Raw genomic sequence first — 17863 nt, 5'->3', positions numbered from 1 at the left:
TAAGTGTCAAAGTTTATTTGTCACATACATAGTTATACCTAGTACAACTAGCATGCTTTGACAACCATTGATAACCAGACCAGACTTTAAAGGTAATCACTAACTAGAAGGGGAAAGTTTGTGAATGAACTTGAAAAGTGACCTGATAAGGTTAGATGCTAGGTGGTTGCTGTGGTGTTGCATGGAGTATGATATAGTCCCATATTATCACCCACATTTTATACCTACAGAAGCTTTTATGGCATTTCATTCTTAATCCATATGCATTAATTAATTAATCCTCTGTTTGCAGATATAATGGCTCTACTTGGAACACTGAAGAGTGAGTTTGTGGGACGTTTTGCCAATTCATCGAGAAGAGCATTTGTGAGGTCAGACCTGTTTTGCATAAGACGGCCTGGCTCGCATCATCCCAAAGATTTTCAGCTGGGTTGGGGTCAGGAATTTGTGGAAGCCATACCAAACTGTCAGGCCATGCTGTACCTTGCTTTGTGCACTGGGGCATAGTCAGTCATGCTGGAACAGAAAAAGGCTTTCCCTAAACTGTTTCCCCAAAGTTGGAAGCAACAATTGTTTAAAAGGTCTTGGTCTGCTGAAGCACTTTTCTTCACTGAAACTAAGGGCCATATTGGCCAACCCCTAAAAAAACTCATAGCATTATCCTTCCTCCACCAAACTTTACAGTTGGCACAACGTAATCAGGAAGATTACTGTGACAATGTGCTTTACACTACTCCATCCGATGCTTGACATGTGCTTGGTGGAATAAGGCATGCATGCAGCTGCTTGGCCATGGAAACCCATGCTATAAATATATGGGAGAAGAGTGTTCATGAATGGACTTTTTGGAATGGTGGCATCCTATTACAGTACCACACTGGACAAGTTCTAGATTTTCATTAATCTTCATAACTTGCTCATTAATTTAACACGTCAGTTATCTCAGTTTTGGTTTACTCTCAGTCAGCAAAGAGATGGTGATGTCTGAAAGTGTTAAATGACACTAAACACCACCTAGTGATTAGCTTTACCTTTCACAGGCTGTAAAGCTCTGGAGGGACCTGTTTGACCCTTCAAGAGGTCTGCAGAAGCAAAGGACTCTTCTGGAAAGGAGGATCTACTGAGAATAAAATAAATGGAATAATGGTACTCCAAAAGTTTTCTGAAAGAGTAAGATGCTCAACCAGACACATTGAACACACTGCAAAAGATATATTTTTATTTTCGCAGTTTGCAACAGTAAAAAGTTAACAAGTGCAATTACAACCAGACTGCGCCCACACACTCCACGCAGTCGTAAAAAGACAGGTGCACTGCCGTACTACACCTGGACTGAAGTACCTAATGTAATGACGCAAGGTGTGCACTATAGACTTACTGTAAGGCAACTATACTATCACCAGAACCCATTACTTCAACACTGAGCAAGTCTCTCGTCTGTCTGGAGGAGAAATTAAATTCACCTAAAACAATTAAAAATATGATCACACAGAGATCTCTTTCTAATACGATATAATGCAACACAATACTGTGCATTATTGCAGGTGGATGTCTATGGTCTATTCCTAATCACTTACTTCAAGTCAGTGCACATTTTCCAACGGCATTAAAAATGTAAATAAAACTACTGCCAGCTAAGGGGTCTGTTTAGGCCTATGGCTTTGCCTAAAGTAAAAAAAAGCTTGATGCCGCAGCATCTCATGATCAAGTAATTCATAAGAAACACACAAGTAAAACCCACACAAGTCTTCATCATGTTCTTCCATTACATATTGCTTTATCTGATGCTATTGGACTTCAGTAGTTTAAAGTACTTAATCATATTGCAAGAGTACAAGTGTTCTTTTGAAGGAATGTTGTTAATGCTTGGATAGCATATTCACCTTCTGGTCAATCTTTTATATCCTTAAGTCTGAAGGTGAAGCAAAAAAGGACAAAATAGGATGAATTTTGAATGAACTTGTTAGGCTTACTCAGTATAATCCAAAATTAAATCTGTTCAGTTCTAGCCAATTGTCTTTCTGGTTGAAAGCACTATAAAGCTGGTATGATATACGTAGCCATTATAAATAATCCTTTTTCTGCTTTAGGAGAAGTCAGGCCAGAAGAATACATAGTCAAGAATCTGATACAGAATCTGTCTTAACTTGTCTGGTCTTACTGACCTGAACCCTGTTTTTCTTTAAGCTTAAAAATACTTCCTTAACCACAGCTGTTTACAGTAGGAACATTGCAGTCAAAACGCTGAAGAAAGTGCTTCTTCTGCAGGGTGGATTAAAATCAGAAGCAGCTGAGTTTTATTTACTCATTGTCCACTGGTGTCTTTCTCACTGGAGCACACTGTCCATGTCAAAGGTACATGAGGCCTTTTCAGTTTCCAGTTGGCCGTGGCTATTCCTCCGCATGCTTCTCCTGCACAGTACATCCTATGGTTAAAGCTTCAAGCATCTGTAGAGAGAAAAACGAAAGAAATTCCATTATTGTTCCATGTACATCACTTGGCATAGGTGAGGGGATACCCGTAGTTGTCAGCCAATGCAGTTTTCCCAATAAAATATGATTTATGTTTGCTAATTTGGAAGCAACAGGCTGTATGGAATACAGTCAATTTTGTGTAATACAGGTTTCCATATAACATTTGCAAGTTAACATCAATAATTCTGTCATGTTTCTTGAGGTGGGGGCGTGGGTAGATCCATTTATGGGAACTTTTTTTGCCACTTGTGCTGTACACAGAGGTTTGAGTGACCTGATTACACAATGCATCCTGGGGTTGTTTACACCAGGTTCTTCATTGGAAAAAGTAAAAGCTGAAAATGCAAGTCGATGCTTATAGTGCTTCTTATAAGCTTAAAAACACTGCAAGACAGTCGAAATCAAACATTGGGCCTCATTCACCAACCATTCATATGAAAAATCTCTTCTTAAAACCCAATTACGCAGTTTGTCAGAAGATTCTGACATTCACCAATATTATAGGATTTGTTCAGTTTATGGGGTAAATAGAATCGTTATAGGAGCATAGCTGTGAACAACTGTGTGGTTTAAAGACACATCATGGATCATGACATTTTGTTAGGACTTTTCTCAAGAACAAATTTAAATACATTTTTAGGAAGATGAAGGTCAATAAGGTATATTGTTGTGAAAAGTCAAAGAAGTGGTGGACACTGTTCAACATTTATTGTTTTCTCAAGTGATTCTGAACTTCTGTATGATTCTGTATGAAGACAGAAAGGAAAGACTAAATATGGAACATTCCACTGAAATGCCGTTGGACTCTCTTTCGTGTGAATCTAAAAACAGCTAGCCCAGGTTTCACCCTCATAAAAGCAGCAGCCGTCTTCTAGCACCTAATACAGTTGGACTTACTCTGGATAAAATGAGCACATCTGGTCACCTTGAAAACAGATCTTATCTGGCAAAGAAGAAAAGCAAATCTTAACTGAGATTACAGGCCGCACTGTAAACATAGGCCTAATAAAATTTACCACCGACAGGAAATACACATAGGAAAGTACATAATTTTTCATCATATCTGATCTAAAACCTAAACAGAAAAACTATCTACATTTTTTTGTTGTGAAATATAATGAGATCTTTTAGCAGTGGACAGAAAAAACACTACACATATTTTGCTGCTCCTCCCTAATCTGTACATTTACACATGTTGGCATGTTAATCAATGCACTACAGTCTAACAATACCCATCAGATTTGGTAACTTGTAACCTAAAATCTGAACACTCAGTCAAAAAAGCAGATTTTGTGGCACAGAATAATGGTATGCCCTGCAGTGTGAACCAGTTCTTAATTTCCTCTGTCTCTTCACATGCAACGAGACTGGGTTAATTATATCCCAGTGCTAATTTAATTACAGCATGCAACAAGCAAACACAAACAAACAACACAGTTAGAATTTCATTATTTCATTATACAATAATTTTCAGCACCTGTTACAATTAGCTGCGAGTTGAATCTGATGTCTATATGTAAATCAGAACTGGAGAGTTATAGCATTGAACAGTTTAGTGATTTTCCATGCTTTAATGTACTTTCTTCAACTCATGATGGACTTGTTAATGAGCAGGGATCAGGGATCAAGTGTGAATAAGAAAGGATATAAAAGGACTGTCAGAGCTGCAGGCCTTCAGGAATGCAGTTTTGGCAGCTAACCCATGCCTAATAGGACTACATCGGTACACTTCACAAGAGTTAACAAGAAATAAAAATGTATGTGTAAAAAGCTGTACAGAGCACAGAGACATATCAATTATCCTTGATAGATTAATGGAATTTATCCATTTATTCATTAAGCTGAGATTAATAAAAAGAAAAGGATGAATCACAATGGTGTATTGTATATGGCAATCACATTTAATCATCTAAGACAAAGGAACCCTTACCTGATCGCTGTTTAGCATTTCTATTTGTGGCATTTAGAGGGTACTCTTATTTATAATTTAAAAAATCCTTGTCAGCTTCAAAATGTACCCTTAAGCTAGTACAAGCATCCTGATAGATTAAGTTAAAGCTCAAAGAGCACATCACAACATTCTATTAAACTGGACCAGTTATGTGCTCACAGACACCAACCATGAAGATTTTAACTAGCAATCTCGCCAACATGGAAAGAAAGTTTAAGCAGCTACACCATGGGGGAGTGCATAATATAATGGTGAGGCTGGGTTTCATAGAAGAATGGTCAAATGTTCTTCCATTTTTTTCAAAACAAAGGTGATCTCTCTCCCTTTTTGAACATGTTTATTTACAGTAAAATACATTTATACATTCAAAAGCATTTTGTTTTATGTGTCTGTGTTAAAAATGTTCAGTGGGCTGTCAGTATTATTGTATTATGGTGGGACTATAGAATTAAGTTCTATAGCCCCACCAGTTTGTACAGAATCCCCTGTAGTTACTAAATGATACATATTAATGTGTAATAAGGGGATAAACATCTTTTAATGGCAATTTTTAATACATTAAAATGTATTAAAAAAACAAACATTTTTAATACACTTGATTATAGAAGAAACAATGAACAAGCAGGTGTTCCAACAAGCAGGTGTTCCAATGTCCATATAGTTCCACTGGTCGAACATCTGGGTAATCAGATATTCATACTCAAGATGAATAACTAAGATGTCTAGGTGATAAGAGCACTGCAATCATTTAGTAGTTTATGTTTTCTACCATATCTTCAAGTCAACGGCTAACTTTCACCTGTCTTCATCTCTTAACCCTGATCCTACTTGTATATGATGCCAAGTCTAGCAGTAATTCTGACACTTTTTATGGAATAGCAGCAGTTAAAAATTAGCTATTTGATCTTCATTCACTGTCCCTCTGTAGCTGTAGGGCAGCACTAGGAACAAACAGCACACCTATTTAAGACTTTAGTGTTCTTGTTTATAATGAAGATGGATGACTGATTCAGCATAGTAGGCTGATCTCTGCCCTCTCATACACGATTCAATTCTCCTGATTTTAGACTTGGAGACTCTTCAGCAGGTGTGTGTTTTTTCTGGCCTAGTTTAAATCTGTCTGTCCACAACATGCTTCTCATTTCTAATGTATTATTGTGCTCTTAGGTTGGTGGTATGAGAGCACCTCTGTTTAGGAACAGTCTCTGAGATGCACACAGCAAGCTGAAACATCCAACAGTCCACCCGTCAAAACAACTTAATTCTAAGAGGCACAACTCAACAGATGTCCCTAATTATACGTCCACTGAAGACAGTGCACGCAGAAACAGCATGGTCCTAGTTTGCGTTTTCTAATTTGCAAAACCCCTTTGAAGAATTTATATTCAAACCATATATATATATATATATATATATATATATATATATATATATATATATATATGCATTGGGTAGCATAAAAATCCCCTGCCCTAAAACACCTAATCCAGCTCCTAAAGGGGTAAATAATTATTTAAGATGAATCAGTTGTGGGCTGAAAACTGTTAACAATATGTGAGGCAATGGAGCTGCAAAAGCAGAGTTGGGCCCATTGATGTTTTGTGAGTTAGGACCATGGCATCAGGATATAATGATATGATATATGATAATATGATATGATATGGAAGACTGTAAGAGGGAGGGAACTCAGAGAGAACTTTGGGGCGTTTAGGTGGCAAGTGTTCTAAATTAAGATTTATTCCTGCATTTTTGTGACATGCCTCAAATGTGTATATAGGCTACATCTCTTATTTGTTTCTAAATATTTTTGCAGTAAACATGTTAGGAAGTAGCCTCTTAACCTCCTGAGACCCGGTTTGCTTGGTGTGCATTTAACTTCTCTTTTGAGTAGCGCTGGAGCAGTTGCTTTTATTCCATTCATGAAACACATTGGCTGCCTTTGGCATTTAGAAACCGGGTACATAGGACCAACTCCATAAACTGTATAAATTCTGGCCATGACTCTGACAGCCTCATTGTCATCAAAGTAAAACTGTGAGACTGAATCAGGAAACCTTAGTCAAGTGGATCCCAGGAGCGCCTCCATCTCTTTCCTGTGAGAACCTAAGAACTCCTTTTCCATATCTTCAAAGGCAGAGGCGCATCATCATCACATTTCACGCTAAATTCCACTTGTCTGCCTCCACACTACTTCACTTTTTCCAGACGCGCTATGGGAGCAGGATATGGAAGTGTAGCAATGTAGCAGACAAGTATGCAAGTGGGCCATCTATATTGCTTTACAATATCCCATATTCTGTGTACAGACATACCTGTCCAAATTGCTTACCAGGTTTATCATAGCCATTGATTGTAAAATCCATGAATGAAGCAGTGTGTCTGTAGCCCCAAAAGTTTTAAAAATTGATCAATAAAACATAAAATATGCACTCACAGTACTCACAGTATCTTTACCTGATACATAAGTAGCTAACATATACACAATATTTTTAACAGTAAGTGCTGTTTTACTGTTACTCAAGCAGAAATTTGTGTAAAATGCTTTACTCAAAAAAGCAAAAGATGGAATGCATTGACCTCACAGTCCTGTTGGAACACACCCTCTTTGGTCGAATTGAGTGGCAAAACATTTATTAGGGAAAATGGCCAAACAGGAAATGAAACAAGCAATTATCTGCTCAAGGTAAAGGCTGTTGGACACTAATTACCAAATACCCTTTGAACAATAATTGGTAGCCAGGAACTTCCACATAACTGAGGCTCAAATCACCTCATACCTGAAAGCACAATGGGGAGTGTTTTCAGCTATTTTCAGATACATTTTCTTGACTGGTTTATCCAGGTTTGCTTGCTCTGCCTTTAATTCAAACTCAGCTAGTTGCAACTTGCAACTACGGTGGGCTTGTTTTTTCCCACTTGTGTTCAGAGCATGCCAATCAGTAAGCTCCCACATGTTTCGGTGCCTGGATTTCAGGTATTTCTGTGAATTGTAGCAATCCATTTGCAGTAAAAAGGATACTGTAGAAGGATAGCTCAGAATTCTTGCTGAATCTATTTGTACAGTGGCTCTTTCTCATTTTTCATGTTTTTGTGTTTTAGCGGCATTTACACCGAGCCACTCAATATGGAACAAATATGGAAATCCCATAGAATAGAAGCTAAGTGTGATGAAGAATCTCTTTCTGTGTATGGTAAATAAAAGCTTTGTTCCTTTATTGGTATGCTTAACATGCTGGATTAATTCATAATGCCAAGTAGGTGGGTTAACCTACCTACCAAAACAAATACTCTGATCAAACATGTGTCACTCCTTTGTGTATGTATTTGTTTTTAATTTTTTCATCAAAATCCAACATCCAATAAAATGTAGTGGGTGGTAGATGGTTTTGGCAGGAAGCCATAGAGTATGAGAGAAATCCAACAACAAACCCAGTGAAACACAAATATCTTCTCAGTAGTCACATTTTCAAGCCAACACTAGCTTTGCTAGCCTGTGACTCTAAAGCATGGCTGGCATAAAGCATATCAAATCAAATCCAGGCTGCTCACGGATGTGTTAAATACATCTTTCTTTCCTTATACGATTATCATCTGGTTTAAGTAAGTTGAACTGTGTTATCAGTACACAATTGTTTTATTTTTGTTTATTTTCCTGAATCTTTAATTACTTTCTTTAGCTTTAAATGCTTGCACCAAGGTTTGGTGATCACTCTAAAGCCAAATTGCTTGCCAATGGTAAAATGAAATGGTAAACTATGGTGGTCCCTTGTTTTGACTGCAGATGTAAACTGTCCGGTAGATTCTGCCTAAAGCAATGTCTAATGCGTCGTTATTTTTTTTTTTGTCACTGTGCTTGTGTATACATACAGTTATCACTGCTGTAATAAACGCATCTTTCCAATGAGTTTGTAAAACAAGGAACTGCCTTGTGGTTACAGGAATGACCCAGCTTATTCTGCAATTGCTGCCTGTGATATGCTGCATGTGATACAAGTTGTGACAGCCTGAAGTTGAAGCTGTCGTCACCACCCGCTGATTAGATTAATTACTCCTTCCCATGGCGCAACCTGTTAGTTTTTAATATGGGCCAAGGAACTAACTTATGAGTAACTGATTTGCAGTCTGCTATAACTGACTGGTGTTATTTATATGTGTAGCAAACAGTTCACGTGGACTCTGTGATGCCCCTGACTGAGTTTATTCCATCAGTGGTGGTCATAAAATTCTGATATGACTGTGACAGTGGGCGAAGAGTGGTAGCATCTCAGGAAACCATCTGAATCAAGGGGGGCATTCCTACTATAAGATGAGTGGTTATAACTTTCTGATATGACTGTGTATTGACATGATGACATATACTATTGTTAAAAATTTGGAAAATTTGTTATTTTATATTCAATAATAACATTTTGTGCATTTAATTAATAAGTAAACATGTTTTAGATTATACAACACCTACAGCTTTTTCCATCATTTTACATTGACAGCTTAGTTATTCATGCTTGACACACTCAAATTTCTTAATCTCGAGAATCCAAAGTGTGTATGTTTGTATTCCAGACGTCATAAATTAGAATCAGTTTACCTTACATTATACACACATCACAAAAACAGAGAGGTGTGTGTTCTGGTCTGAGGTTCTCTTCCCCCTGATCAGGGTCAGTAGTATTCATGAAGCAATTAAAAAACAAAAGAGATACTCTTTTTACTTCTAAAATAGGCAGCATCTTCCTTTCCAACTATGATTTAGCCTACTTTAGTGTTTTCTGAAAATGATAACATATAACGTGTGAATATATTCATTTAACAGTTTGAAGAGATGGTTGAGTACATGTGACCTAGAAATAAAATAGTTTAAAATGCAAGTAAAAAAAGAAAATAAAAATAGCCTGATCTCGTATTGCCATTGCTTAAAAAACACAGCTGCAAATCTATATTAACATAGTAGCCTCAATTTCACAACACATCAGACTGTAAGGTACACGGAGCTTGTTATTTATTGCAATACAAGAGATATCATATGGAATCACTAACATTTTACAAAGTTTCTTTTTAAGTTTGGCAATTTTTTTTTGTATTTTACCCAAGTGTAAAAATGATGATATGAACTCTTCCAGGCATTTCCCCAACAACATGCCACCTTAGCCCATGCCAGGTCTGCCTGTATTACAACCCTGTGCAATGACAAAGAAATTTTACTTGATCTGTTAAATTAGCATGAGTTTCTGGAAGCAGAACACATTATATTTTACTTTATTTCATAGTAGACTATGACTAGGAAAAAGCAGGGCTAGAAAACTGATGAAGACCACAGTAAGAGACATCTTTCCACACATTAATTTTCTTTTTGATGATGAAATAAAGCTGTGCCATTCACCTGCACTGGTCGGAGTGTATGTTTCTAGGCCAACAGTGTCCTCAAACCAGCAGCACTAAAAATGGAACTTGGTCCCAATTTTAACAGCATTAACATTACTCCTAGGATTTTTGATTCCCTTCATCCAAGACTGCATTGGTGAGTTTGGAATTGATGCTAGGTGATTACACCTTTACCTCCCAGGTGTTTAATGTTTCCTTATCCTTGCTGGGCTTGTGTGCAACTGCTCTAAAGGACCTTGTACTACTGGCAATGCTTTTCAGTGAAGATTACATGACTGTCAGCAATGGGTGGGCCTTCAGATCATTGAATTCTCTAATTTGATGCAATTTATGTGCATTCTCTAACATATATAGAGTTTTGAGCATTGTAAAAATGATCTCACCAGGCTGTGGAGGTCTGGAAGGTCATGAGGGTGGGGTTCTGTGCCTCGCCTGTCAGACTGTGTCTTGGGTGATGATGTTGGTGTGGTCCATGGCTTTGTCCCGTCCCAAGGTTCACATCTCCTTCCTGAACCACGGCTACACCATGCCACTGAATCCTGGCCTGTTTTAGCCATCGTCCACCCAGCCCCCATTTCTCCAGGTATACTCGACACAGCTCATAGTTCATGGCTGAGTAATAGAGAAAATCCAGGGCCAGCAGGACCATGACGAAGAAGCCGTAAACCCACACACCAATAAGCGCGGTGTAATTACTGTAACAACAGAGCAAGACAGCAGAGAGAGCAGTGGAGAAATCAACACTCAATAATGAAAATTTTTCTGTCATGTTTTCTGTCCCAAAATTTGATCACTACCTTTAAAACATGGGTTGTTTATAGTTCATTATCTTTTTATTCTCAATTAAAAATGTTTTCCTGATCATTGTAGAATCATTTACAGCCCTGTTACACATTCTGGGCATGATTATTTTTTTCAGGTGCTCGCTTTTCCACTAATATCTGAAAACTAGAAGTTGTGCAGGAAGTTGTGGGAAGTAGGAAGTAGTGATGATAATCATTTTACACATGTATGCGTATAACCAAACATTAATTATTAAAGGTTTAGTAGGTTACAGCAGGGAAATAAGCAAACTGTGCTGGTCTCCGGCTTCTGTTGCCCACCTCTGGTCTAAAGGAAACCTTTTGGCAAGGATCGTTTTTCTTGACCATTTACCTGAAGGTTTGATTAATGGAAGTGGTTGCATTATATTTAAGATTGTGACTGCGTCATTTATTTTAGCTGCGTCAAACAGGCTTCATCAGGGAGAACACTTTGAGGCTAGACAGCAAGAAAGTGAGATTTGCTACGAACAAGCACAAACAATTTAAACACCCTATTAATGTGCTTGAGTTAATGTTCAGATCTGTGCTCTTTCTTGGTAAGAAAGGAACAGCTTTTTGGGGTGACACTTGTCTTACTAGTATTTTGTATGAACCTTTGCCTGAGCGCATGTACAAAAAAAAAAAACCAGTATGCTTGTGCTATCCAGAGTAAGACTGTATCTTGTGCTATAAAAGTCCATACGATGGACTCACTGCCGATGGCATTATGGACAGAGGTTCAAAGAAACAGTTTTTACTAACACTAAAATATATGGACGAGAACATGGAGACTCACTATGTTTTCCTTGGATTTTACAATGCTCCTGACAAGGCTGGAGAAGCCCTTTTCAAGTGCATCAAAGGCGTTTTTGTTAGAGATAACCTCCCAATTATAAGTCTGCAGGGATACTGCTTTGATGGTGCAAGTAATCTGAGACATTTTGAGCATCAAAGTCAGCACATTCTGAGCATCCTAGAGTGTATTTCTTTAGGAAGCACGTAGAAGCATTACGGGATGACGCAGTGGTTCAGGACATGCTATATAAGGTGTCCACAGACAGGCTGACATTGCTAGGTGATGCTGAGTTTTACAAAGAGCATAGGCTTGATTAGCGCCAAGCTAACAATAACCAAGATGGCACAAAAAAAGCAGCTCCACGAAAGAAGAGTGCTAACACCAAGGGTCAGGAATAAACAGTGGATGTAGAGTCCCTTCATCTTCCTCAGCACCTAGGTGTAAGTGTGTCACTTGAGTCCTGTGTTTGTGTCCTGAACTGGAAACTGGAAATCCAAGACCGTACTCTGAGTGTAGATCTAATATTTGCTGTGATGTTGTAAAAAAAACAAAAAAAACAATAGGACCAACACTTAAAAGGTGGCATCACTCAGAAGGCAGCCTGTTTTTTTCAAAAATGTAGTGTATTGTGTTGGAACAAATTGTGTGTTGATACATCCCTAGTTGATATTATGCCATACCACATACAAATTCTGTTTTTAAGGGGAAGAGAGAGGAGTTCAAACAGTTTCAGAGGGGAAATATGTTAGTAATTCATGTAATGGAAAAGTAGACCAAATCCTTCCCACCTAAATCAAGTGATGGAATACAAATAGAGGTCATGGCCCCATGCTGCGGCAGCAAGGTGGCTTATTTGCATTCTGCAAGCCGTTGAGATTGCTTTGGCAGGATGCTAAGAGGGCTTGCTGTGTAGATCAGAGCCGCAAAGCTGTACAGCTGGCCCTGGTGTAGAAAACTGTTTGGAGACTATGGAGACTCAGGAGGATCAATCGGAGCTTGAAGTGTGAAATGACATTTTCACGCCTGCCTAGTGCCAGGCCACGCTTACAAGCATCCCTTAATGAATGGCTCTTTTATCTTGTTTTCAGGGATGAGGGCTTGGTGATTTGTCAGGGGTGCGTGACGCTGTGCGACGAAGCAACATGTATATTTAGATGTCATGGTTGAATGAAACCAGTCCACATCATGGAAGGTTTGTATCTATATCTACTACAAGAGTGTTTGAGCGTCGTATATTAGTGTTTCGCACTCACTCTCTCAGCTGATATAAAACATCAGCTGCTGAGCCTTTAATTGATTTCTGATTTGAGAGGCGGCATTCAAAACCCTCTGAGTAGTCCTTTCATCATGAAATCAGAAGACTAATGCTGTCACTCTACACATGAAACGGAACAAACAAATTGTTAACGATGGATCAAAAGCACAGATCAAACCAAGGCCTGCCATTTGACAAGATACCAACAATATCTGAATGTATCTAAAAATATTATGCTCACCTATATTGAATATGTCAGATGTACTAAAGTTTGTGTAAAATGGTCCTAAATTATTCTTGACACAAAGGAATTCAAGGGAATTCAAGGGAACCTTTTACCTGGTACAGAATGGTTACATTATGTGGAGGATCTTTAAACTTTCAAAGATTCTTTGCGTTCTCACCTCATTTACAAAATTGTTGCCACTAAATGGTTCTCTATGAAGCAAAATATGAAAAGAAAAATATCCACCATTATTTGCAAAGTTCAGGTTGCTTTTTATCCATTTAATTAATGCAGCAGAAATAGTATAATAATTAAACCATGCGTTCTAATTGTGTGTCTGTTCATCTATGTATTTCTGCCTCAGCAGGCATGACCATAAGTTAAAATGAAGCTTAAAAAGCGAAATCAATTTAAATGTCCCATCCTCAGTCTGCTGGAGGGATAAACAATCTGTGATAACACACAGCAGAGAAACATCTTTCAGATCTCAGGGTCAGCTCACTGCTTCTCAGCCTGGAGCAACGCATTGAACTTTTTCATTCTAAACAAAAATTAAACTCCTCCATTACAATTTTAGGTGTCACAGCTTCATAATGGCATAATGGCATAATGACAGAAATTCGGTTCACAAGCACAGCTGTATGCCGTTTACATAAAGCGCTGCACCTGGGAGTGGCTGCAGGATCTTACAGTGTAGATGTTCTGCGCCATTCTTTTTCATGAAAGCAACCTAAACAGTGCTTATAAAGTCATCAAAGTATATAGTTAATCAGCCAAGACATGCTTAGTATCTAATTTTTGTTTTTTTAATGATTGCCCTGGAGTTAGTACAGCTAATGCATTTAGCTACTTCAAGTTGTACCCACTGCTGACATAGACATAGAGAATTTACACACACACACACACACACACACACACACACTTACATAGCTTGTCTAGTCCCTGAAAAGGACAGCTTGGACATCGGCAACTACAGACCAATTTCTCTTCCCTCCTTCCTCTCAAAGATTCTCGAACGTTCTGTCTACGACCAACTGTCTCTCTTTCTCACTCTGAACAATCTACAGGACCCTAACCAGTCTGGCTTCAAAGCTGCACACTCTACTGGTTATGCCGATGACACTCAACTCATGCTCTCTTTCCCACCGTCTGACACACAGGTTTCTGCCCGCATCTCAGCATGCCTCAAAATACTTGGACGAATAGCAGAGTACTATGGTCACCTTATTGACTTGTGCTTAGTAATGTCTAAAGCTTAGAGGTATCTTTGAACTATTAGTCTATTCTAACTAGCTAAGGTTTTTCTTGGGTAAATAGCAAAGCACTTTTGTAAGTCGCTCTGGATAAGAGCGTCTGCTAAATGCCATAAATATAAATGTAAATATAGTGATTTTAGTTCAAATTCTAAAAATTGAAATGGTTACCTAAGTACCAATTTTAAAAATAAACATGAGGCTAACATACATATATCACATTTCATTTTGGGTTCAAAATGCTGTAGTATGTAGGATTGGTTTTATTGCAATTTGAGTGTAATTTTGAAATAAAGGGAAAAAATTTAAATAATTGACTTTGATCTGGAGACTGAGACATACATCAGTTACAACCATGGTAGACCTCACAAAGCAATATGAAAGATTTTTAAAAAAAGAAAGAAATTATGGGAAGAGGAAGTCATTTCCGATGATCATATGGTTTGAGCAAACCACAGCAACTGACAAAGAACAACTATTAGAGCTATGAACGAAAATTGCCAACATAAAAGTTAAAGTAACCACAGACCACAGACAGAACACAAAAACCTCTCATCAGCAACAAGAACAGAAAGGCCAGAATGAAGTACAAAGAGTTCTGGAAGAAAGTTGGAGAATGAGGTGGACCTTTAACAAAGTGATGGAAAGGACAAAACAGTGGTGATCTCAAGTTCTCAAAGCAGTGTTGCAGCTTATGTCTATATCTGTATATGTCTTTATTGTTAATGTAAATGATGATGATAGCAAAAGAACAAATTCTAAACTGCAAAGTAATTCATGTCTTTAGCTGTCCAAAAAATGTCTCCCCATATTTATTTGATCGAAGGTCATACTGCAACAAACACAGGCTTAAACTTAACAAGGAGCTCATCAAAACAGAAAAGTGGAAAGTTTTAAACCGGCCAAGACAGTCTTTTGATTTAAATCAAAATGGGCATGCACTGACCTCAGAAATCCCATAAAACAAGCAACAGCTGAAAGGGGCGACCATTAAGGCTTGGAGAGCATCTCAAATAAAGAATTCTAGTCTACTCTATTCAGAGTCTACAAATGTCAATGGGTTGCAGCCTGAAGGCAATATAACCATGAGCTAAAAGGCGTTCACCCAAGCAGTAACTTTGAACAACTTAATTTTGCTTTAAATGCATCTGCACCAATATTTATGCCCCACTGGCATTGGGGGTCAAAGACATGAATGAAAACCAGCATATGCTGTACTTCCGCCTCATATTTATGTTTTGACCTGAAATACAAATTCATTAAAATTCATTAAAATAAGTAATAATTTTACTTCACTGTCCAATTCGTGTGATACTACTACCCTGTAAGGAAGGCTTCTGAACAAGAACAATACTTTATCAATAAATCATATTCCTTATTAATCCACTTCAGGACTCTTTGATGGTCTGTATGGTTGTTTGCTTTTGTTAATCTCAAAAGTAGGGTATTGTTTCTTGTGCATTAAACAGTTATTTTTTTTAACTTATGCAATGTACATTATCTCTCTGATTGATGATTTATTAAAATTTATCTGCCTCATGATGGTCTGCATTACTGGCATGGATTTTTCCTCCATCATCAAGTTTTGAGAACAACAAATAAACCATCTTTTTCAATCAGCTTCATAAGACATTCAAAGAAACCATTCAAAACAGAACCTTTGCTCTGCCAATGTATGTCCAGTGATAGTGGAAAAGAACAAAATTGCATAAGGTTTTGAAAGGTTACTGTAGTTTATATGTTTCTATCATTCGTTTGGGACGCCTCAGGGTATTTTTGGGCTTCAAGAAAGGCCAAATGATTTCTAAGAATTAAAAACTCATATATGTAATTTTTAGTTTCTTTTTTTTTAATACAATCATCATGCTTGTTGCATTAAAACTGCACATATTGCAGCAATGTTATTATTGCCTTGTTATTTTTTTTGCTGGATACAAAAGGGAAACCACCTTGAAATTTCCAATGAAAAAAATGTTAATTGGGATTTGTTTCCCAGTGGCATCTAGATCTAGATATAGATAAGTGAACTTTCATATTGCTTAAGCCTTCAGGGGCTGGACTTAAAGCAGCATTATGTAAGAATTGGTATTTCTTGCTTCTGGGCTCCTTTACACAGTCAGGAAATGGAATTCATAAGAAGTACATGTGTTTCTAAAAAAGCTGAGAGATACAAAACCGTCACTAAAAGTGAAAGAAGCATGTGGACTGAGGTGGAAGAGTAATATAAGGGGATTTGACACAAATGTGACTTAGGTTACGCAGTGTTAAAGCGTTATTCTGCCTGCTTTGCCAAAGTTACATAGTGTAGTTAGACGTGTGCCAATCCCAGAGTAGCAATGCTTAGAGGTGTTACTCTTCTTATTACAGGTCAGTGGAGCATCACAATGGTTTTGAAGCTGTTATTTTGACCCTTTGTCGTGTAAGTTCTGGCTGTCTGTGACTGTCTGCATAGAGTGAATGCTTTTGACATGAGAAGTGGGGAGTTCTAGAATGTTACTGTAGACTGTTACTCAGCAACTCATCTGTACATCATCTGTATCATCTGTATCGTCTTATTTACTTATTTCAATAAATTCTGTCATCTGAACAAGGATGCCCAATCATCTGCATATGTCTATGGATGTAAAACTCATATTGTACATGAATTTGACAGTCCAGTTAAAACATAAAATAAAATTGTTAGCCTGTACATTTTCTACATGTTTCTGTGATAAAAAGTAATTGATACCAATATAGTGATTTTAGTTCAAAATGCTGTAGTATGTAGGATTGGTTTTATGCTCTTGGGTTTGCAATTTGAGTGTTATTTTGAAATAAAGGGAAGAAATTGAAATAATTGACTTCGATCTGGAGAATGAGACATACATCAGTTACAACCATGGTAGACTTCACAAAGCTATATGAAAGATTTTGAAAAAAACAAAGAAATTATGGGAAGAGGAAGTAAATTCCGATGACCATATGGTTTGAGCAAACCACAGCAACAGACAAAGAACAACTATTAGAGCTGTGAACGAAAACTGCCAACATAAAAGTTAAAGCAACCACAGACCACAGACAGAACACAAAAACTGCAAAGTAATTCATGTCTTTAGCTGTCCAAAAAATGTCTCCCCAAATGTATTTAGTCGAAGGTCATACTGCAACAAACACAGGCTTAAACTTAACAAGGAGCTCATCAGAACAAAAAAGTGGAAAGTTTTACACTGGCCAAGACAGTCTATTGATTTAAATCAAAATGGGCATGCACTGACCTCAGAACAGAATTCACTCAGAAAAGTGAATTTTCATATTGCTTAAGGCTTCAGGGGCTGGACTTAAAGCAGCATTATGTGAGAATTGGTATTTCTTGCTTCTGGGTTCCTTTACACAGTCAGGAAGTGGAATTCACAAGAAGTACATGTGTTTCTAAAAAAGCTGAGAGGTACAAAACCATCACTAAAAGTGAAAGAAACATGTGGACTGAGGTGGAAGAGTAATATAAGGGGATTTGACACAAATTTGACTTAGGTTACGCAGTGTTAAAGCGTTATTCTGCCTGTTTCGCCAAAGTTACATAGTGTAGTTAGACATGTGCCAATCCCAGAGTAGCAATGCTTAGAGGTGTTACTCTTCTTATTACAGGTCAGTGGAGCATCACAATGGTTTTGAAGCTGTTATTTTGACCCTTTGTCATGTAAGTTCTGGCTGTCTGTGACTGTCTGCATAGAGTGAATCCTTTTGAC

General features: G+C 37.7%; 1 protein-coding gene across 2 annotated transcripts in view; it reads right to left on the bottom strand.

Annotated features, from left to right (window-relative positions):
* Positions 1–1192: 1192 nt before the first annotated feature.
* shisal1a (shisa like 1a) overlaps positions 1193–17863 on the bottom strand; it is a 43085-nt gene continuing 26414 nt past the window's right edge. The window contains exons 4-5 of one of the 2 annotated variants that reach the window (XM_072672635.1): positions 10189–10500; positions 1193–2448 (exon numbers count right to left, since the gene is read on the bottom strand). In XM_072672635.1, coding sequence (XP_072528736.1) covers position 2448; positions 10189–10500 — 313 coding nt within the window. In that variant the 3' untranslated portion in view covers positions 1193–2447. Of the gene's footprint in view, positions 2449–10184; positions 10501–17863 lie in introns of those variants that run through there. The other variant, XM_072672634.1, reaches the window with a different exon arrangement.

Source organism: Salminus brasiliensis, chromosome 2, assembly GCF_030463535.1.
Source record: "Salminus brasiliensis chromosome 2, fSalBra1.hap2, whole genome shotgun sequence".
Lineage (NCBI taxonomy): Eukaryota > Metazoa > Chordata > Actinopteri > Characiformes > Bryconidae > Salminus > Salminus brasiliensis.
Note: the sequence above shows the minus strand (reverse complement) of the source record. Positions and strands in the feature narration are given on the sequence as shown.